We start from the raw sequence: 23,208 nt of genomic DNA, 5'->3' as shown, positions 1-23,208 counted from the left end.
TTTAATCAGCCTCTTTGCCCTTTGGCACTTCTCAAAAAGCCAAAAGAGAGTCCATGCTACTGATACAAATCAGGCAGAGAACAGTGAGGTTAGTGGGTAAGAATGAAACCTGGCTCTACCCCAATCTTGGACACATTGCTTAACTTCTCTGTATCTCAGTTTTCTTACCTATAAAATGGGGATAATAATAAAACTTACCTCGTAAGGCTGTCGTGAACTTTAAATAAGTTAATACATGTGAAGCACTCGGAACACAGTGCCAGGCACAAAATAATGCTCGATAACATTAGCTATTATTATATGTTTGGCACCTTGCTCAGCTATAGAGAACACAGAAGGAGTATTGGACATAATGAATATTGCCAGTACATACAAACTCTAGGGAAATAAGAAGAGCAAAATAATTCATAACACAAATCAGTACTAACAAATTTCATAGGTCTTAAGTGCATTCTGATTTTAGAGGTGAGGACATCTATTGAGGGCTGGGGTAAGACTGGAATAATTACTATCTTCAGAAGTACACAAGGTATCAGTAATACTGGTTGACCCTACAGAGTTGACCCTACAGAGGAAAATCAAGTGGCTGTGGACAGGTGGAAGAAAAACTTCACCAAATGCCACTTGCACCTTTCAAATTTTGTATCATATGAATATATAATCTATTTAAAAAATTAATAAAAATTTAAGTGAAGGTTGCTCAAAGAAATAATTCAGAGATTGCATTGCAAGGGACTTTCACTTTCTCAACCCTGGCACTACTGACATGCTGGGCCAGATAATCCTTTGCTGTGAGGGGCTACTCTGTATACTATAGGATATTCAGGAGCATCTCTGGCCTCCACCCACCACATGATAGTAGCACTCTCCAGTTGTGGCAAACAAAAATGTCTCCAAGTACTGCCAAATGTCCTCTGGGGTAGGCAAAAATGCCCTTGGTTGAGAACTACTGCTTTAACATTTTCATGTTTTACAGTAGGTACTTCAGGCAAAAAGAAGAGAAAAAAAGTTAAAAACTTCAGAGTTGGCTTGGAAAAAATTATAGGATTTAGCCTACTGGGAAAACCAAAGACAGAATGCAAATTCTTAGGGTTGATGCCCATAACTGATTCTCCACAGGCAGAATCTGCTCTGTCCTTTCAACCTTATTTCGGCCAACCTAGACTCCCTATTATCATGTTTATGCCAAGGAGCTTACATCTAATGGAAAGAGAGAACACATACAAACAAATGAATAAGACTTTCAAAAAGATAAAATAAGGTAAAATGGTAGAGAATTTGTGGAGGAAGGTGGTCAGGGAAGGTCTCTGAGGTGGTTACATCTGGTTCAGTTGTAATCTAAATTCTGATGAGAAAAATGATGCAGATGTGGCTCATTTATCCTGCTCAAGGATAAACTGTCCACAATGCCCTTTTTGCTAGCTAATAGATATTCGGTTTAAACAACAATGTGCAACAAGATTCACTGTTCCCAGACTAAACTTTGTGTGTTTTTCTACTTTATCCTCTCTCTCACAAATCCTACTTTTTTGATAATAGTCTGATATCTTCCTTTTGAGTTAATTGCAATCAAAAAACAAAACATCTGAGTTATTTTTTGACAGCCTTGACTCCACTTCTTGTCTTTAAATTTCCCTAGTTGGCCATTGCACAAATAAAATTCCTGCATTGGTCTTTATTACCTTAGCTCCTTAGACCAGTCATGGCTCTATGATGCAACCCTGATACCTTCAGCACAGAGAGACCTATAACATGAGAAGTTTAGTTTTTAAGATGCTGGCATTGAAATAATATTTTAATTTTGCTGAGACTGCTCATCTCTGTGATTCTTAGTATTTTCACAGCACTTGAGAGAAATGTAACTACTTCCTGCAGTTACACTATATAACTGCTTCACTGTCCAAATTCTCTGCAGTCTGAGCTTTTGTAAATGGATAGCCAAAAGGCCAATTCCCTTCTCACGGCAGGGTCTCTAGGTGAATTCTCAACAGTGTTGCATTGTCACAGAGCAATCATAAGGTGTGCCTTAAATAATTCATTACAAATACTTTTAAAGTATCACAGGCTTTAAATAATTTTACATATATCATATATATATAAAATATTTCAATGGAGTCAAGGTTGTAATGCCACTCTCACTCATTTGGATTCCAAACTATTTTTTTGAGCAGCAGAGATCAGAATGGAATCATGGAATATAAAATTAAACAATGATTGGAACCTGTGTGGCTAAAACATGGGAGTACTGTCACAGGTGTGTCATGACTACGGTTAAAAGGAAATGCCAAAACAATGTACCATATACCAAAAGAGATATGGATGCCAGAGGGATTTGGACTAGATGAATGGAGTTGAAGCAAGTTTAGATTAGTTGATCAGTTCTTAAAAAACAAAAAAAGTGCCATTACTTCACAGTTGTACTTACTCATTCCTTTCCATCCAGGAAGGACTTCTGGAGTAATACTGTCCAGTTCTCGTTTAAAGTCATCCCGGGCTTGGACCACCAGCTCATGATACTGAGATACGACCTTAGCCTCAGACTGAGCTGCTTGGACCTTTGCAAATATAAAGAGTGTATCATAAAACTAAACACAAAGTAGCATAACCATTCCAAGAAACAGAAGTAACATTCCTTTATTTATGTTTGGTTGGGAATGCGTAAAAAATATATGCATAGAAATCTGAAGCTCAGAAAAGGAACATAAGCCTTGTCTTTGTTTCCTTCTAATTCCTATTCAAATGCCAGGGACAGGCTCTTTTCCACCCTACTGCATCCTTTTCCCCCTTTCTCTGGGTCATGGGAAATTACCCACACAGGTCACACAAATACAGACAAAAGATCTGCTTCAAAATGGAAATTTTCATAAGTGACAATAACCATGACCAAAATGTCACCTATTATAGAAAGTATCAACAAATCTGAGGCTAGTCTTTAAAAATAGTAACAGCTAATATTCTTTGCAGGGGAAAAGGAAGACAGATGGCAGGAATCTTACTATTTTCCTGAATTCTTAAAATTCTTTGACTAAAGGTTTATATTCAAAAATATAAAACATTGTAAAAGACCTAGGAAATGTACCTTTTTGACCACATTATCCAGATCAACTATCATGTTGTGAAGTTTCCCCTCTGCAGCAGTTATATGAGGTTTAGCCCCAGCAACCTCTTTTTTCTTTGCATTTTCAATCACACTTTTCATCTTCTCTAACTCTTCTCTGGAAACCAACAAAACAAAACAAAGATTTAGTATAATTCCTCACCAACTTTATTAAAGAGTTTTGAAGTCTGTACAATATACAATTGTTAAGTCAATGACTAAAACATAATTTGAAAAAAATTACTCGATGCTTTTTTATAGTCAATAAATGGAGAAACTTTTCTCACCAACAACTGAAAACCCCTTGGTCAGAATCTAGATTTAGTAGGTGAACCAGGGAAGATCCAGGCTTCAGAACAAAACAGATCTGAATTCAACTCCCAGATCAGCCTCTCATTTGCTGTAAGCTCTTGTGTAAGGATTAGAAGTAATTCATGAGAAATACCTGGCACAGTGTCTCCCATATCATGAGCACTCTATAAATAGCAGTTCTTGCAAGCATTAGGCTGACTCCCCTGCCAATGAGAGGGAGGGGAGGCAAAGGCACAGGAGAAGGCCAAGGACCTCACTAAGCAAATAAATGAGCCTTGGAGACTCCACAATTCAGAATGTTTCACAGGGCAGACAGACTGTGGTCTACCCATCACAAAACACAGAACTCAAAGAACCCTGGCACATAATCTAGTGATGTGAGCATAATGTCTTAAATCTCCTAAAAGAGATGTTGGTTTTATTAGAAGACATCTCTTTCTCTATCAATAGTAAATATTTTGTTAAAAAAGTCAGCAAAAGTTTGAATGACAAATAACTATTCCATCCTGTTAATGAGAATCTTTAGTCAAATGTAGGTTTCCATCACCAAGAGGTTGATCTCATACTTGGGTTTGCTTGCTTAATCCTAGTTTTAGCCAAATTCCAGAAATCAAGGTCAAAGTGGCATAAAACTAGACCTACTATTAATATTATACACTTACTACTTTGATAGTTAAGGCAAACAGATTATGACATACTTTCCAAATTCTGATAAAACTGCCCAAACCATGTCAGCAAAATCTTGAAATTATAACAGAATCTCAGTAAATCTATAGAGATACGTCACCTAAGCAATGATCCGAAGTAAAACTGATTTTTATGTAAGATCCTTTATATAAGTTTCTGCCAAATTTATTTTTGCTTAATTACATTTTATTCCCTCTTTTTACACTTTTGTGTTCCTGATGCCAATTCACATCGAACACAGGTGGAGAAGGGAGAGAAGGGTTTCTCTGCCTCCTCTTTACACAGACAGTACAAAGAAAACCCAGCCCCAAGAAAACCACCAGGAGGCCCTAATTACTTGTTAAAGTCCATGAGTAATTACTTGGCTTTGAGAAGGGCATCGGCAGCTTCGTCTACTGCCTTTCTGCGTTCCTTCAGTGCACCCTCTACTGTGCGCCACTGAGCAGACTTCTTTTCACCTGCAATCTAAACAAAAAATTTTAATTATATAAACATAATAATTGCCATTACTGCCATAGGATAGGCCAACAAGATTAAATACAGAAATGTGTCATTAAATTCAAAGGTAAAATTTTTTTTTTTGAGATAGGGTCTCTCTTTGTTGCCTGGGCTAGAGTGCAGCGGTGTCATCACAGCTCACTGTAACCTCAAACACCTGGGCTCAAGGGATCATCTCACATCCCAAGATGCGAGATGGGAGTACAGGTACACACTACCACACCTGGCTTATATTTCTATTTTTTGTAAGGATGAGGTCTTGTTGTGTTGCTCAGGCTGGTCTCAAACTCCTGGTCTCAAGTGATCCTCTCTCCTCCCAAAGTACTAGGATTACCGTTGTAAGCCATTATACCCAGCTAAAGGTAAAAAATTTATATACAATATTTCTCCATGGTAAGGACTCTTAATCTAAGGCTTATGGGTTTGGCACAAAGAAGTCCATGCACTATCTCCCATCAACTATCCTTCCACAAAATAGAAAAAAAAAAATTTGTGTCTAATGTATATAAGTATTTTCTAAGGAGAGATTTTTTTCAATTAGATTCTCAAAAGGGCATATAACCTGAAAAGATAAAGAACAATAGCTTTTCATGAATTGCCTGTTGATTAAATCATTCTGCAATAAAGTACCAATACTTAAAATTTTCTTAATGGTAGGTCTGACTACCAAAATCAGAGTTTAAGGATAAGTCAAAAGCTTACACATTTGTAGTAACATTATTCCACCAAAACTTAATTTTAAAAAATGATCCTTCCTAATTTGTTAGGTATAAACTGACTACTGTCAAAAACATCCCTTGAGGCAATTTTATGGTATGTGAATTGGATATTCTAAAAAAAAAAGTTTCCTTAAAAATGAGACAGGACCTGTTAGGTCCAATATATTTTTTCTCTAACTATGGAACTGTCACTTCTTTGAGCAGAGCTGGCTCATATTTAAGGGACATAAATACTAAGAAAAAAAAACTTTCTAACACTACAATCACTCAGCACAGCAAGACACACTAGGAGGGGTAAATGGGAACCCAGAACACTGCGGGCTTCCATCCTTCCCTCATTCTGCAACATATACATGAAGAGCAGAATGTTACTGGGAACTGTCCAAACTACTTAAAATTAGTTTAAAATGAACTATTTTAAATGATGTTTTTCTCTTATTCCAAATGCATATAGTTTAAAATGAATGTGTTACGTGTACTATGAAGCAAAACCACCTTATATCTTTAAAGGACACTGTGCTGGGACCCTGGAGATGAACAGGATAATACTGAATTATTGAAGAATAAGATATTTTTACCTAAGAAAAATGACTAAATTGTTTCAGTAATTATGTTTCAAAAAATCCAAACAGGGATATTGCAGAAGGGGCTGCTGCACACCCAGATGATGACTGCTGTCTCAGTAAGGTGTCTCTGGGCTTGGAAGCCCAATTTGTATCTTCCCTTGTTAGAATACAAGCAGCTCTACCTCTTCAGCCCTAGGTTGGTACTTTGGGAGGAGGGCTCAGTAAAAATAATGCCCTCTGGTTTGAGTCTTGCAGAACTCTCCTCTAGCACTAATTCTGCACACTGTGCCCCCAGTGACATCTGACATGGTCTCCATTTTAAAGGTACACCAATTATCAATGGAGAATTTAAAGAACCAGTCCCCTTAAGGCAGAGATAATCATTTTACTGCCACTGGACCACTGTGGCAGTTTAAGGAAGTTTCTCAGAATATCATTTTTGGAATTAGAAATCCAATGTGTTATCCATTGTGCCACAGAACTTCAGAATACCATTTTTAAATGCTTAAAATGAAACAAAAAAATTACAAAGGAACCCAACTACACTGAAATATAGTCATAAATTTTTTTTTTAGTTTTGTGAAATAGTAACCAAGACCTAGTGGTAGAACTAATAAATACCCTAATTTGGAAGTAGTGATGAACACAAAAATATTTTAAGAGATCTGCGAGTACCATAATGTGAATTGAAAATCGCATTATGAATATGAAAATATCTGTGCTTTCTATTGGTGACAAAGTCACAGATACTGCTAACCCTATTACAGTTTGTTGCCAATACTCATAACTGAAGGAAATGGTTTTAAATTTCAATTTGAGGCTAAGGAAGATAAAGATGTTTGCATCCAAGTTCAATGAACACCTGAATTCTATCCATCAACCCAACTGCAGGTTAAGAACCCCTGCTTTTGTAAGAAATGTTTGGCACTGCTATATTCATGTTTCACTTTTTTTATGTTCTATGTAAATTGTTGCAAAATGACAAAGCAAATTAAATTTTATGATATGAAAATAATAAAGTTGATGCTTCAGTGAATTCCCACTTTGGCCATCTTGCAAATAAAATACATCAAGAAAGGATGCTAATTTGAGCCATACGAATATCCTGTCACGTATGATAAATTTTCCAAGACTCCAGAGTATGCTGTTAGAAGAATCTGGTTTCATATTAAAAGAATTCTTCATAATAAGGTTCCCCTACAATCAAGTCAAATCCACTGTTTCCAAATACTGCTTTGAGACAGTAATTTGGTATATATCATGAACCACACATGCACCTACAGCTTTTTTTACAACGAGAAACAGAAGCTAGAATCCATTTCTAACATTTGAAAACATGTTTATATGTTTTTCTGATTATTTTGTAACATCAGCTAATACTAATCTTAGTTAACTGCTTCTGTAGGTTGCAAAATCTTGATTGCAATAGATGGTTACACTAATCCACACGTACCACACATTATGTGTTCATTGTGAAAAGGAAATACCCTCTCAAGAAGCCTTCCACCAAAGTAGTACCATGGACATTTAAAGCTTCTAATCAGCATCCTTCTGAAGGACACTGGTCCATTTGGGTTTGAACCCAAGTCCCTGATACCATGCAACTTCCAGCCTTCCTATACTTGTGTAACCAGCATGTTAAATATCCTGTGTGGGTTCCATTTTGCCTCCTGAACTCTGATACTTAAATTTTTTTCTTAGATCTCAAATAAAATGGAATTTTCTTTTAAGTTTTCAAAGTCTGTAGTTTCCAGCTATTAACATCTGAAGTCTAATGTAACTCTTTTGTGATGTAGTACATTTGACGAGAATAATGTAAGGTGTGTGTAAATTTTTTAAAAACTACATTGTTACGGTGGCAAAGGAAACTTACCAATCATGCATGATCCTGATGCTTGAGATTTACAGTTTCCGTATTTACTTTTATTTTACTCTTTAAATGACTGGGTATTGTGATACATTTTTATGTACTAATTAACAATGTTATTCATTATTTTTATTTTTTAGAGATAAGGTCTCACTCTGTTGCTGAGGCTGGAGTACAGCAGTACGATTGTAGCTCACTGTAACCTTGAACTCCTGGACTCAAGTGATCCTCCTGCCTCAGCCTCCTGAGTAGCTGGGACTACAGGTGCACGCCACCATGCCCGGCTCATTTTCCCATGCTGGTCTTAAACTCCTGGCTTCAAGCAATCCTCCCACGTTGGCCTCCCAAAGTTCTGGGATTACAGGCATGAGCCAGAGCACCTGGCCTGAATGTAATTACAAAGGAAATCTACTGAGTCCTAGTATTACATTTTGAAATCAATGTTATTACTTTATTCTTTGAAATGTTTGATATAAGTTAAACAATCAGCATGAACATTTAAAATAGCTGGTATTTAGGAGAATATGGGATCTCTCTGTATTATTTCTTACAACTACATGTCAATCTAAAAGTATCGCAAAATAAAAAGTTCATCTGAAGAAATGGTTGGCAATTTTAAAGCAAAAAAATAAAAGCAAGCAACAAATACATTAAGCACTATTAAGATAAAAACTAATTCTTATACCATATCAGTGTTGTAAGATAAAATAAAGCACCATATATAAAATTAATTTAAAAAAACAAAGGATTTTCTCAGTTTACTTTTTAAAGATAATTAGTCTAGGCTGTCTTTGCTTAGTGAGAGAGAATGTCCACACCATGAGGAAGAAATCAATCTATGAAACACTGCATGCCTAATTATTCCCTTGGCTCACCTCAGAATTGTCCATGGCTGCTTTCAGTATGTTGGAGTGTGCGTTGACGGCCTGGACTGCAGCATTCTGAGCTGCAATAGCCTGCAGAGTGATGCTACCAGTTTGGCTCAGAGCATCTTCTAAGCTCTTGGCTAGAGCTGAAAAAAATTAAAAGAACAGCTAAAAAACGAATCTCATAAATGACTTTAAGCTTTTCCTCTTCTCTTGAGTCTTCTATTGCATTTCCCAAAAAATGTAAAAAAGAACAACAAAATACACATGGGACTCAAATTTATGGAATTAAAGTTTCACCTAAAAGTATGGTAAAATATGGATAATAGTTAAACCTAAATAATGAATCTATCAGGCTTATTATACTACTTTTACGTTTACGTATATCTAAGTTTTTTCACAATAAAAAGTGTTTTGGTTTTTTAAAAACAGGTGTTTAAAGAAGGCTAACATATTTCAAATGGGAGAAACAAGGTTTAGGACACTACAACCCCCTTTTCCTAGTAGAGGGTATAAATTCAGCAAAACCATCATTTTCATTTTAAATAATAATATCAACCCAGAAGGAAAAAGAGGCTCCCATTTTCATCCCCTCAATAAGAATAAAACAGCAAAAAAAGACACAAGGAGATAAAAGACAGACAAGAGAAAGAAAAAGACAAACAAGAAAATATGCAAACAAGAAAAGCAAAAGCAGCTTGAAATGGACAGTGTTTTTCCACAAAAGGAATCACAAATGTTCAAGGGGCTACCACCTATTAAGAAAATATTTCTAGGCCGGGCGCGGTGGCTCACGCCTGTAATCCTAGCTCTCTGGGAGGCCGAGGCGGGTGGATTGTTTGAGCTCAGGAGTTTGAGACCAGCCTGAGCAAGAGCGAGACCCCGTCTCTACTAAAATTAGAAAGAAATTAATTAGAAAACTAAAAATATATAGAAAAAATTAGCCAGGCATGGTGGCGCATGCCTGTAGTCCCAGCTACTTGGGAGGCTGAGGCAGGAGGATTGCTTAAGCTCAGGAGTTTGAGGTTGCTGTGAGCTAGGCTGACGCCACGGCACTCTAAAAAAAAAAAAAAAAAAAGAAAATATTTCTATATGCTGCATCAGGAATACCAAAAAGCAAGCAAGGAATAATTTAGATAATATGATAAAATGGAAAAATGGCTATTTGAAGAAAAAAGGCCAGTGAGAATACTAATTTAATAATAACTGATAACAGAGATGACAAAGAAATGGACAATGTATTTGGTAGATGAGACAAAAACATAAGGTGACTTTGAGCAAAAGAAGCATAAACTAGCGATGAACAAGTGGACCTGATGAACCACATGTGGTACCTCTGAACAAAGGTAAAAGGAGAAAGCTAATGAGAAACTACCAAGAAATTACTGTGATACTGAAGTTAAACTGAACAGCAGGGGATATAAAGAGACAAAGACGCAAGGGAGAGAAAATGCAGTATTTGGCACTCATGGCATGCTTGAGTTAATGGTGGACATCTGTGTGCAGATGGCAGGGAGCCACTTCACAGAGGCCACAGAAAGCAGGCTGCAGGGAGGCTACCTGCTGCTTCAAGTTCTCGTCTATACACTGTGCTCTGATCCCTGATAAAAAATTACACACATGCACGTACACATTTTTAAAGTAAAGTTGGGGAGAAAACTACAAGGTAACAGATAAAATCCTGAAAATTTTCACTTTGCCCAAAATGGCAGGGGAACAGGACAAAGAAAAAAAAGATCACCAGGCATCTCCATTTTAAATGTATAACTTAATTCAAGGTGCCTGTATGGTAAAGTGAAAAAAGTGAAAAGTGAAGAAAAAATATGAATAACAGAAAGAGTTATCTTGTAGTAGTAGAGAATTAAAGAAAAATGAAGAAATGAAAAAAAGTACAGAAATATTTCACTTATTTAGAAGTCATTTATTCAACATTCTCAACTATTTGTAACACGGCCCAAAACTCAGAAGAATGCAAAAAAACAAACACAAAAATCTAAATCTAAATAGCCAAACTAATACCCGACATCTATATTCATTCTGTCCCTTCTGTTCTTTTATACAATCCTAACAAATTCAGCTCCTCAAATTAGGGCAGAACGAACATATTATTAGAAGGGAAGCAGGAATAAACAGAAATAAGTGACAGGGAGACCAAAAAAGTATAAATGACTGCCATGAGAATTTAAAATAACTATCTGTCCAGCAAAAGCTACACACCCTACTACCTCAGAGATATCGATACACTACAGCAAAGTACAATAAATAAATTATGTTCCAGGTGCTTTGTTTAAGACAGGAAAGTACATTTTTTGGTAACTATTATCTTTTTTAAACCATCAAAAAACTTAACATAAAATTGCAACTTAGCTCACCAATGTCAGATAAGAGCACTACTAGAGTGAGAGTCCAGAGGCTAGATGATAAGGCAGAGTGTGAGCCATTCTAGCTCCAACAAATAAATTTACAAGTTTCACAATTAAAAGCCTCCCAAGCAAGCTGCTAAAACAAAAATAATCAATTTCTGTCTCCCAGAGTATGATGAATCTCAGCACTAACCATAATAAAACACATGGAGAAAGTATGTGTATCATTTGGAATATTCACCAACTATATATTAGGTCATTAAATATGAAATGTCTGATTTCAAATCAAAAATATAGTTTATTATATTTCAAACAAGAAGTACAATTGGCTGGGCACGGTGGCTCATGCCTGTAATCCTAGCACTTTGGGAGGCTGAGGCGAGAGGATCGCTTAAGCCCAGGAGTTTGAGACCAGTCTGAGCAACATAGTGAGACCCCGTCTCTACCAAAAATAGAAAAATTAGCTGGGCATGGTGGTGCACACCCTAGTCCCAGCTACTCGGGAGGCTAAGGCAGAAGGACTGCTGGAGCCCAGGAGGAGTCTGAGGTTACAGTGAGCTATGACGACACCACTATACTTTACCCTGGCCAACCTTGGGAGACTCTATTTCAAAAAAAAAAAAAAAAAAACAGCTGTGGGCAAAGCAGCAGTACAATTAATCAAAGTATGCGCCTAAACTATATACACAGTTTTGCCATCTTAACAGTAGCTTGTTTATGCCAGCAGCAAAGAAGCACGGAGAGCAAGTGGTGATGAAATCTCAAAAGGTGTTTTCCACAGCTTGTTGAGAGTTGAGTATTTTTCCTTGCAAGAAGTGATCTAAAGCCTGGAAGAAGTGATAGTCAGTTGCTACAAGGTCTGGTGAATATGGCGGATGGACAGTGTTTCCAAGTCCAGCTTCTGTAGTTTGAGCAACGCTGTCTGTGTGACATGTGGTCGAGTCCTGTCTTGCAAGAGGATTGGCCTATATCAACTGACCAATCTTGGCTGCTTAATTGCAAGCGTCCTCATTGTTTCGTCCAACTGGTTCCAGTAGACATTCACTATAATCAGTTCGCCAGGTTTCACGAGGCTGTCATAGATAATACCAGAGCTGGACCACCAAACAGACACCAGTAGCTTTTTTTGATGAATATTCAGTTTTGGACTGTGTTTTAGCACTTCATCTTTATCCAACCATTGTGCCAAACACTTGCAATTGTCAAAAAGAATCCATTTCTCATCACGTATAACAATATAATGTAGAAGTGGTTCACCTTTATGTCATGACAGCAAAGAAAGATAAGCTTCGAGACGATTTCCCTTCTGACGTTCATTTATTTATTTATTTTATTTATTTATTCTTTTTTTTTTTGAGACAGAGTCTCACTCTTTTGCCCGGGCTAGAGTGAGTGCCGTGGTGTCAGCCTAGCTCACAGCAACCTCAAACTCCTGGGCTCAAGCAATCCTTCTGCCTCAGCCTCCCAAGTAGCTGGGACTACAGGCACGCGCCACCATGCCCAGCTAATTTTTTCTATATATTTTTAGTTGTCCGATTAATTTCTATTTTGAGTAGGCTCAGGCTGGTCTCGAACTCCTGAGCTCAAACAATCCGCCCGCCTCAGCCTCCCAGAGTGCTAGGATTACAGGCGTGAGCCACCGCGCCTGGCCCTGACGTTCATTTAATTCATGTGGAACCCATCTATCCAGACTTCTTTACCTTGTCAATTTGTTTCAAATGGTCCAATATTGTTGGAATAGTAACGTCAAACCTTGCTGCTAATTCACGCATAGGTTAAGATGGATTCACTTCCACTACAGCTTTCAGCTCATCATTATCCACCTTGGTCTCAGGTTGCCCATGTGGCTCATTTTCAAGATTAAAACCACCAGAACGGAACTTCTCAAGTCATCGACATACTGTGTGTTCATTAGCCACATCCTGCTCAAACGCTTATTTGATATTTTGAGGTGTCTGCGCTACACTGGTTCCACGACAGAGCTCATATTCAAAAATAACAGGAATTTTTAACTTATCTGTGGTTTCACAAAAATTGGTCTAAAAAAATTTGAAAGATAATCACAAGCCAAAACATGTGTTTCAAACCCAGAGGATGTACCTTCACAAAAAAATAAAACAAGAAATGTCAAAGTGAAATGTCAGCGATATCAACTGTCAGACAATACTTAAAGAAATTGGACATTTCATACTTAACAAACTAATACTAAAGAGAGCTCTTGACCCTGTGTAAAAGAAGTTTAGATGGAAAGAACACAATAAAATGAAGGTGGTGAATAGAGCAATGCCACTAAAATAACAAAAGAAACTACAACTAGCTGATAGAAGACAAACTCGTGCTGATGGTTTAAGAAGAGAGCAATTGAGAAATGACCCAAAGTCCTTAAGAAGCTGTTTCATTTACATACACTCAAGTTTAACTTGTTCTTGTTTTTCCTGTTGTGCAAGGCGAGCTGCAACTTCTTCAGGTGGTCGCTCCCTTACAGAAGATGAGGATGCTTCCTCTTGCAGCAAAAGTAAATAAGAGGAAATCAAATTTCAGCATAGAATTTTAACAGCTAACAGGGACATAAAAACATCATTTGTACTTGCCAGTTACATCAATGCAGGGAATTCTTCTGGTAAGGATTCTAAAACCACATCACCACTCTTAATGATTCCAAAATGAAGAAATAGGCATCAGGAATCAGCTCTTAACTTCCTTGTTTTCAAAGATGTTATTCAAACTTTTAAATTTTAAAAATTTCCTAAGCAAGCCTAAAGACTTAAACCCAGTATAAATGTATACTTAAATAGTGTCTAGGTGTTGCCTAGGCCTTAAATAGTTTTGATGAGCACATCATGCACAAAAGAACAAATAGAAGTAAACTACCTGAAAGTGCAGGCGTAGGTTTTCCTTCACCAGTTTCACGGTGATCAGTTTTTATAGCTTCTTCATGCTGAACAGCAGGGGCTGGGATTGATGGTGTATCATCTGCTGCAGAAATAATTTGAGCTGCCTCTGTTGGTGCTATAAATATATGTCATTCAGGGTATTTATACTTTCCTGGGTTAACAGAGAAACACACGGGAATCTACTACTACTACAACCCACTTCACATCTGACTCCTTAAAGGCACAAAAACATGTACTGTCACATTTGAACAACACTCAAACAAGGGCACAGTCCACCACACGTACAAACTCACACAAAATGGACAGTGGTTGGGAAAGAACAAGAGAAAGTCTTGTCTGCATCGATCTGCATTTTAACCACCATTATGCTCAGGCAAGACTTCTAGTAACAGTATTAAATCTTAACATACAAGAAGTGGACCTCAGATTTACGTAACACAGAAAAAGAGTAACAAAGGAAAAAAAGAGCCTATAATAAAGATAGACAAAAGAAAGCAATTAACCTAAGAATATTTTTTAATTGCTTTCAAGAGAGGTAGAAATGAAAGGAGAGGTGTGAGCAGGAACAAGGTCACAGTGTTTTGTTTTTTTTTTGAGACAGAGTCTCGCTTTGTTGCCCTGGATAGAGTGAGTGCCATGGCGTCAGCCTAGCTCACAGCAACCTCAAACTCCTGGGCTCAAGCGATCCTTCTGCCTCTGCCTCCCGAGTAGCTGGGACTACAGGCATGTGCCACCATGCCCGGCTAATTTTTTCTATATATATATATTTTTAGTTGTCCAGATAATTTCTTTCTATTTTTTGGTAGAGACGGGGTCTCACTCTTGCTCAGGCTGGTCTAGAACTCCTGACCTTGAGCGATCCACCCGCCTCAGCCTCCCAGAGTGCTAGGATTACAGGCGTGAGCCACCGCGCCCGGCCCAAGGTTACAGTTTTAAACACAAAGAAAGTTCACAGTGAAGACCATAAGTTAGTGAAGAATAGAACTTAATTAAAAAAAAATTATATATTTTTAAAGAAAGGAAGGTTAGAAAACCAACAGCTTATAAATTATAAATAAAAGTGTTAACAGAAGAGAAAAATAAATAATTCTAGAGATGCAATGCGGGGGGGGAGTAACAAAATAGATACAAAAAATTTTAAATGAACTGAAGGTCCCACATAAGAGACATAGCTGGATTATCACAAAACCCATTAACTGGTCTCCCTGCTTCTGCCCTTGGTCCATTACCTATTCACAACAGCCAGACGATTGTATTAAAATAAAAGTCAGATATCACTCCCCTGGCTCAGGATCCTCTTCCTGTCCCACTCAGAATACACAACAAAATCCTTACAATGGCTTCCAAGGACTGCTATGATAGGCTTTCTGCTCCCTCTCTGACTGCATTTGCTCCTGTTCTCCCGTCACTCAATTCACTCCAGCCTCATGTGGCCCTTACTTAAATATGCTGAGCCTTTGCACTAGCTAACCCAACTGCCTGGGATGCTTCTGCCCCCCAGCCTGTTACATGACTTTCTCTCTCTCTCTTTCTGGTCTTTGCTCAGATGATCCCTTCCAGGTGAGGCTTTCTTTACCCACTCCTTTTAAAACTGCAATATTCCTTCCCACACTGTCTGACATCCCATATATTTTACTGTTTATTTTTATGATCTCCCTCACCTCATCACACCAAGGAGTATTAGCTGAGATTTTTTTTTTAAACTATGTTATTCACTGCCATATCCCTAGTGCCTACAAGAACACCCAGCACATAATAGACACTCAGTGAATATCTGCTGAAAGAAAGTAAGTCAGGAGATTTAATCAAGGACAGAAGTAACAAAAGAGAACCATAAGAAGTTCAAATATATACTGAACAGGTTAGAGTTGGGCAAGTGTTGTAAATTAAGGTGGGATGACTGATAAATTCTGAAGGCAAAAGTATCTACAGTGACCAGAGCAAGACTCTTTCAATACTAAGACAGGAGAAAGAATCAGTGAAGTGGTAGAAAAAAGAGAAAAGAGAATAAATTTAAGATCCAAAGAAGGGAAAAGGCTAGAAGTCAGAGAAAAATAAAGTGTAGAAGGGAAAAATAAAGTCTGTTGCAGTCAAGACACTTCTTGCTGCTACCCTCACTCAACAGCTGTTCACAATAAAGTCCAATTGCCCATCCCATTCAACCCCTCAAATGAAAGCCAAAATGGCAGGTGAGAATGCTCCTTCCCCCAGGATAAGAGCTGGAGGCCATAAGAGTCTTTAATGGGGAAGAGCCTTCCTCTTGACTGTGGGTACAAATACACTGGAAAAATTAATTTACCTATAATTTTAAAAGGATGATTCTAAATATAAGTACCTGTTGACGAAGCTGGAGTATCTCCCTTTTGTTTTTGGAGTTGTGAGGCAGGTTGTTTAGATTCTTTCATTACTTCTGATACACTAGAGATTTTTAGTGGAGCAGACTGAATCTTGGAAACAAAAAACATTTACATTTCAGATATAATACTATTTTTTTAAAAAGTAACATACAGTAATCTGCAATATTTTAAAAGTCAAGTCTTTCAGGCTTTTAACGTAAAACTATCAACACTTTACATATGTATTTTATTAACCAAAGTAAGAGAACCCATCATTATTAGAAAAATGCAAAAATTTCATTCCAAATGACTAGCTCATATTTTTATAATAAGTAATAAAAGCTTCTCTTAGGGTGACTAATAAAGTCCATGATGGATGACCTTCCTATTAAACACCATTCCTTTTATATACACAATACTAAGAAGGCTTTATCATTTCCTTTCTAGATAAAATTATGGTGTCTTCTGTATACACTCAGAAGCAAATGATTTTGAGAGGCTCTGAGTAAAAATAAAAATCAGTTTTTTGTTTCTTTGATTTCCAGGATTGATGCAATTACACACTAAGATACATGGACCAATTTATAAGTAATGACCACTTTTCTCTTTCCCAATTATTGTCTGCCTTAAGTTTAAGGCCCTATTCACTTAAGAGGACTGCCAGATGATATGCCAGAGAAAACTACTGAGTAATAGAAATATTTTTATTTCTAATGTTGTCCCACTTTCTGCCAGAGTTTGGCAGTGGGACTCAGATATCCCTAAGATGGCTACTTAAACATAACAGAAATGGTTCTGAACTTTGTCACTACCAGAAGCTAGAAATATATCCACTTTCTTTGTATTCAAATGTTATTATTTTTAAGTTATAAAAAACATGTTAGCCTGGTGCAGTGGCACACACCTATAGTCCCAGCACTGTGGGAGGCTCAGGTGGGAGGATTGCATGAGCCCAAGAGTTCAAGACCAGCCTGGGCAACATAGCAAGACTCTGTTTCTACAAAAAAACAATTAAAATTAGCCAGGCATGGTGGTGGTGGGCGCCTAGCTACTCAGAAGGCTAAGTTAGGAGGATCATTTGAGGCCAGGAGTTCAAGGTTGCATCAAGCTGTGATCACACCACTGCACTCCAGCCTGGGCAACAGAGCAAGACCCTGTCTCAATCAATCAACCAATCAATAAGAAAAACAAGTAATAAGCAAATACCAAGATAGATCGGTGGTTTTAACTTGTCTCTTCACTGCTCCTTTCCCATCTAGCTCTCTCAGGTAGCCACTGCTAATAGCGTGAAATCTAACCTTCTACTCCTAAGCATAAGCCCGACTATATAAACATATACCGTTTTTCACTTCCTCAAACAAACTAAAATAGTGTTATATTATACAAATTACCATGTAACTTGCCTATTTTTTTTTTCATTTAACAATATATCATGGACATTCTATTTCAGGTCAAGAAATTCTCTTTAGTTGTATGATATCCTCATGTAAGGATAACCCATAATTTGGTCAATTCCTCTATTTACAGACATTGAGGGGTTTTTTTGTTTTGTTTTGTCTCTACAAACAACATAGCAATGAACATCTCTGTCCATATAACAGAAAAGTACCACAGTGTAATATCTGTGGGATAGTTTCCCAAAAGAGGAATTACTGGGTCAAAGAGGTTGTATATTTTTAACAGATGTTAACAGATTACTTTCACATAAGGTTCTAGAAACTCACAGTCTCACAATAAACGTGTGTGTGTGTGTGTGTGTGATCTGTTTCCAAATTTGGTTGTTCTGTTCCTCTAATTTCTTTTCCTGTTTCAAAACCTTATTTTATTAAAGTAGCATTATAACAAAATCAATATCTGGAAAAGCAAGCGTCCTCTGAGCCCTCTCCACCCCTTCTGCAAAATGTTCTTGACTAGTCTTACACATCATTAATTCTTCCATGTGAACTTTAAAATCATATTGTCTGGTTTCTTACCCTCTAGAAAAATCCATTAGAATTCTTACAGATTTGTGTGTGTGTACACATATATCATGAAAACATCATTTCTCTCAAATATATACATGTTTAAGAGAAATCTGAGACAAAAACATATTTGAGAGAAATGACAATTTTATGACATTAAGTTCTATCCAGGAACTAATATTTATATCTATTTAGGCAGGTTCTTATTCCATGTCCATCAAAAAGATTTTACGCATATTAAGAAAATATTTACTAACTATGTATAACTAATCATGTTGGAACTAAAGAGGTTACCATAAAATGCCTAGCTTTTGAAAGCGACAAGATGGTAACAATGCACGACAGTAGAGAATGCCGAATAAATGGTAAAAAATAAAAACACCAACTGCTATTGTAATTCAGAGGTGAGAAAATTCACTATAGGTCTGTGCAGTGAAGGACGTAGGCCTTGAAGAGAACATTAGAGGGCAAAGGAAAGGAAGTCATTCTGGGTAGAAGACCACCATGAAAAAAGTTGTGCAAATAGAAGGGATCTTTGTTGAGTTCTCTGCTTTGATCAAGGTCCTTGGAACAATGCCTGGAACATAATATTCACTTGAATAACATCTGTTGAATAAATGAATGAACGGAAAGCACAAGACATATTTACAAGGTCAAATGGCACAGACCTAAGGATTTATATGCAGGACATAAGGCTAGAAAGGCAAACAAAGTGCCAGACTACCAAGGGTACAGAATGTCAACCTAAGAACAAGCTAAGACTACAAATTACAGAAATAAAGAAACCCAATGGCTAGTTCCTAGGCTGACATTTAACTACTCCTGGCTTCATTTTCCTTATTCAGAATGTGAGACAATCCTTAAGTTCTCTTGAGTTCTTACATTCTGCAGTCTTCTGTCTTTTAAACAATAGGAAATGTTTGAAAGTTCCTGATAAGGGATGTCATGAAAATATGAAAACCGAATTGCACTCATTTTATTTTTATTTTCTTTAAATTTTTTTTATTTCAGCGTATTACGGGGTACAAATATTTCGGTTACACATATTCCCTTTGCCCCATCCAAGTCAGAGCTTCAAGCGTGTCCATCCCCCACACAGTGCACATTCCCCATTCCCATCTGCCTGACACTCGATGAATGTTACTACTATATGTGCACTTAAGTGTTGATCAGTTAACACCAATTTGATGGTGAGTACACGTGGTGCTTGTTTTTCCATTCTTGTGATACTTCACTTAGTAGAATGGGCTCCAGCCCTGTCCAGGATAATACAAGAGGTGCTAGATCACCATTGTTTTTTGTGGCTTAATAGAACTCCACGGTATACATATAGCACATTTTATTAATCCACTCATGTATTGATGGGCACTTGGGTTGTTTCCACATCTTTGGAATTGTGAACTGTGCTGCTATAAACATTTGAGCAATTGCACTTATTTTAGAAGATTCTCTGGTATTGATATGAGGGTGACCTAGATTTCGTTAGAGGGAGCGATCTTGGGGGCGGAGACTGGCAGGAAGATGGAAAAGACTATGTGTGTGGGGAGAGCAACGGGCCTAGTTTTCAGAAGATAATTTGGATATGAAGTGATAAAGGTCAGAAAAGGGGTAGGAATAGTGATAACGTAAGAAAATTAAACAAGATAGGAGAGCTAACAAAATATGGGCAACTATAAAGAAGTATCTAAGAATTCTAACCTAGCTACCTTACAGCTTGGTACAATCTTTAATACAAAAAAAGCAAATCAGGAAGAATGTAATTTGGAGGTGGTACAGTACGAACATGCTGAGTTATTAAGCAGAAATGTCCTGCAAGGTAACTAAGGTGGAGTGAAGAGAGACCAAGGCTATCTAGAGAAAGAAAGGATTCATCTACAAAGAATGACATCTGAAGTCATGTCAAATGAGAAAAGAACACTGTCCTGAATTTTTCAGCCTGACTCCATGCTCCTAGAACTGCTTCCAGCTAATTCTCCTGGGTCATGAAGTCTAAAATAGAACCAAGATTTTAGAATAAATCCACGGGGAAATCCATAGGATTCTGCTCCTTGATTACTGAAGCTGCAAAACTGTCTCCCTCAGCCAGTGTAGGAAAGCTCATATGGAAGAATAAATGATGTACAAGACTAGCCAAGAACACTCTGAAACAGCATGGTTGGGGTGGAGTATGGCGAGGCAGTCAGAGGTCGCTTGCTTTTCCAAATATTAACTTTGTTATACGATTGGTCTCTAGACCATGCTAGATCCTAAAGAACAGAAATCCACCCATTTTCTAAAAAAGAACTGATCAGCCATGTCCAGCCTCATAGCATAAAAAAAAGTCCAGTAACAAACAGCCAAAAATCCATGCTCTTTTAACAGATTTTGTTTACAAGAAGCTGTGTTTGAAGAAATTCTTAAGATGAGAGTTTAAAAAAATTGGGGGGGGGGAATAAAGAGTGAAAGTCTGAAGAATATGCACGAAGTTTCAGAAATATAAGATATCCCTATCAAGCAATCAGCATGTAGCTGAAAATTCTGTGACTGTTTTATGGTCTAAAAGGTGCCATTACTAACCATAACATGTTGGTTCTGGGTCATGACCATTCCACATTTATGTTCATAGTGTTCTAAGAAAGACCTTGATAGCTACACCAGTGTGGGCTGATATAAAGATCCCCCTCAGTCCACAGAGCAGCCACAGTTACCTCCACCTAAACTGTCCCCTCCATTTACCCTTGCACAATTACTTTCTATGTGGTATGTACTAACTGAGAATACTTACGGAACTCCAAAAAGATAAAAATCCATCTCTACTCATTACTATTAGTTCAGTTTAAAGAGAACTAACAAACACACAGCTGGTAAGTTGCATTGAATTATACATACAAAATATAGTTGCTTCTCCATATCCATGGGTTCCACATCTATGGATTTGACCAACTGCAGATCAAAAATATTTTTTAAAAAAATTGCATCTGTACTGAACATGTACAGATTTTTCTTGTCATTATTCCCTAAATAATACAGTATAACTATTTACATAGCATTTACATTGTATTAGGTATTATAAGTAATCTAGAGATGATTTCAAGTATATGGGAAGATGTGCATAGGCTATATGCAAATACCACACCATTTTGTATCTGGGATTTGAGTATCCATGGGATTTTGGTAATTGCAGGAGGTCTTGGAACTAATCCCTCACGGATACCAAAGACAACTGTATTTTGAGATGAAAACAACCTGCTTTTAAAATACTCCATTGGATAAATTGCAACATTGTTTAAAACTCTTACCGGCTTCTTTGGCAATGGAACATTATAAGGTGCAGAACCAAGAACCACTTCGAAGAGTTTGTCTGAGTAAGGTATGGTTTTCTCTACACTTTCCCGGAAATGGGAATCCCATTTGGCATATAGGATAGTGCCACCAATACCTCCACCAACAAACAAAAGGCCAGCTCCAGCAATTTTGCCAGTAGTCAACCTAAGTGAAAGAAAACAGGAAACACATTTCTATTGCTTGGCTCTCCAATACCTACTTTCCTATACCAATGTAAGAGTCTCAAAGACCTCTAACCTCTACTTCTCTACCACTAACTAAGATCATAGCAGCCAAGTTTACCAGAACAGTAGCACATCACTTTTCCATGATTTGTTTCTAACATGTTTACAATAGAAAATAATAACATTTAATTATGAAAACTAAACATTTTTATAAACAAAATATCTAGGATAGAAAGAATGGAGCAATCTACCCTTTAACACTTAAATCTCAAGATGTTCACAATCGTGAGATTTCCTTTGAACCATTAAAAGAAAAACAATTATCACTAACTTTCAAGGCTCCCCTCCCTTGATTAAACATTTCTGTAAACATAATAAATTCTTTTTAAAAGATAATAAAATATTAAATAGAACAAACAAATACTTGTTTAAGTTACAACATGCTGAGCTCTGGAAATAAATCTATTTCCCACAGCATGGAAGACAGCACACAGTAGGGAGGGTCTGCCTTGTGCATCACCCAATTACCAAAAGATGCATCATCAACATAGTTTACCTACAAATAAACAACACTCCAGAAAGTACCCCAACAATAATACAGCAAAGCTTTAGGGTCATATACTAAAAAGAGGTGTTAGGCAGCTATTCCCCTATTTAAGGAAAACACCCTCCTAAGCAGCACACAGTGAAAGGCCTGGTTATTAAATTGGTAAGAACAGATACTACACTTGATCTTAGCCAGAAGACCGAGAAGCAATTGAAAGCCCTGGTTATATGGAGACATCCTACATACCCAGAACTGCCTGAAGTAGAGTATCTACGGCATGGTCGCAACGGACGGAGGACAAACTTCCCACAGAGACAATTCTAAAAAAGAAGAAAACATCACAACCAATATAGTTAAAGGAATCTGGGGAGCTATTAAGGTTGGCAATATAGAAATAATACTTTTTTTTACAAATGTCTTCATTAAACAAAAAATTATTTCATATTCAGAAATCAATTTATCATCAAACAGTTAAAAGAGTGAGACACTGTCTCAAAAGTGGGCAAGACACTCTCCTGCCCAGGCTAGAGTGAGTGCCGTGGCATCAACCTAGATCACAGCAACCTCAAACTCCTGAGCTCAAGCGATCCTCCTGCCTCGGCCTCCCGAGTAGCTGGGACTACAGGCATGCGCCACCATGCCCGGCTAATTTTTTCTATATATTTTTAGTTGTCCGATTAATTTCTTTCCAATTTTAGTAGAGACGGGGTCTCGCTCTTGCTCAGGCTGGCCTCGAACTCCTGAGCTCAAACAATCCACCCGCCTTGGCCTCCCAGAGTGCTAGGATTACAGGCGGGAGCCACCGCGCCCGGCCTATAATTACTTTTAATATTTAAAAAAATTATCAGACTATAACTAGCACGTTTAAGTGTTATGTTTGCTAATTATTTCTTGAATACAATTAGAATTTGCCATATGCTTTCTTAATTGGCCAAAACCCCCGAAATAGTATAAAATATCTATTTTTACTTTGTAAATTTAATTCAGACATCTGAAAAATCACCCAC

At 37.3% G+C, this 23,208-nt stretch overlaps 1 protein-coding gene across 7 annotated transcripts in view; it reads right to left on the bottom strand.

Moving 5' to 3' along the window:
* The window catches only part of IMMT (inner membrane protein, mitochondrial), a 46,871-nt gene that overhangs the window by 9,944 nt on the left and 13,719 nt on the right, over positions 1-23,208 (bottom strand). For 3 of the 7 annotated variants that reach the window (XM_012644226.1, XM_012644227.1, XM_012644232.1), the window contains exons 2-10: positions 22,448-22,521; positions 21,445-21,634; positions 16,205-16,316; positions 13,847-13,984; positions 13,383-13,478; positions 8,622-8,758; positions 4,458-4,561; positions 3,080-3,215; positions 2,426-2,555 (exon numbers count right to left, since the gene is read on the bottom strand). In XM_012644226.1, coding sequence (XP_012499680.1) covers positions 2,426-2,555; positions 3,080-3,215; positions 4,458-4,561; positions 8,622-8,758; positions 13,383-13,478; positions 13,847-13,984; positions 16,205-16,316; positions 21,445-21,634; positions 22,448-22,521 — 1,117 coding nt within the window. The remainder of the gene's footprint in view (positions 1-2,425; positions 2,556-3,079; positions 3,216-4,457; positions 4,562-8,621; positions 8,759-13,382; positions 13,479-13,846; positions 13,985-16,204; positions 16,317-21,444; positions 21,635-22,447; positions 22,522-23,208) is intronic. The other 4 variants (XM_012644228.1, XM_012644229.1, XM_012644230.1 and 1 more) reach the window with 4 other exon arrangements.

This window comes from Propithecus coquereli, unplaced genomic scaffold (assembly GCF_000956105.1).
Source record: "Propithecus coquereli isolate 6110/MARCELLA unplaced genomic scaffold, Pcoq_1.0 Scaffold208, whole genome shotgun sequence".
In the NCBI taxonomy this organism is placed as follows: domain Eukaryota; kingdom Metazoa; phylum Chordata; class Mammalia; order Primates; family Indriidae; genus Propithecus; species Propithecus coquereli.
This window is presented reverse-complemented; position numbering and strand designations above follow the sequence as displayed.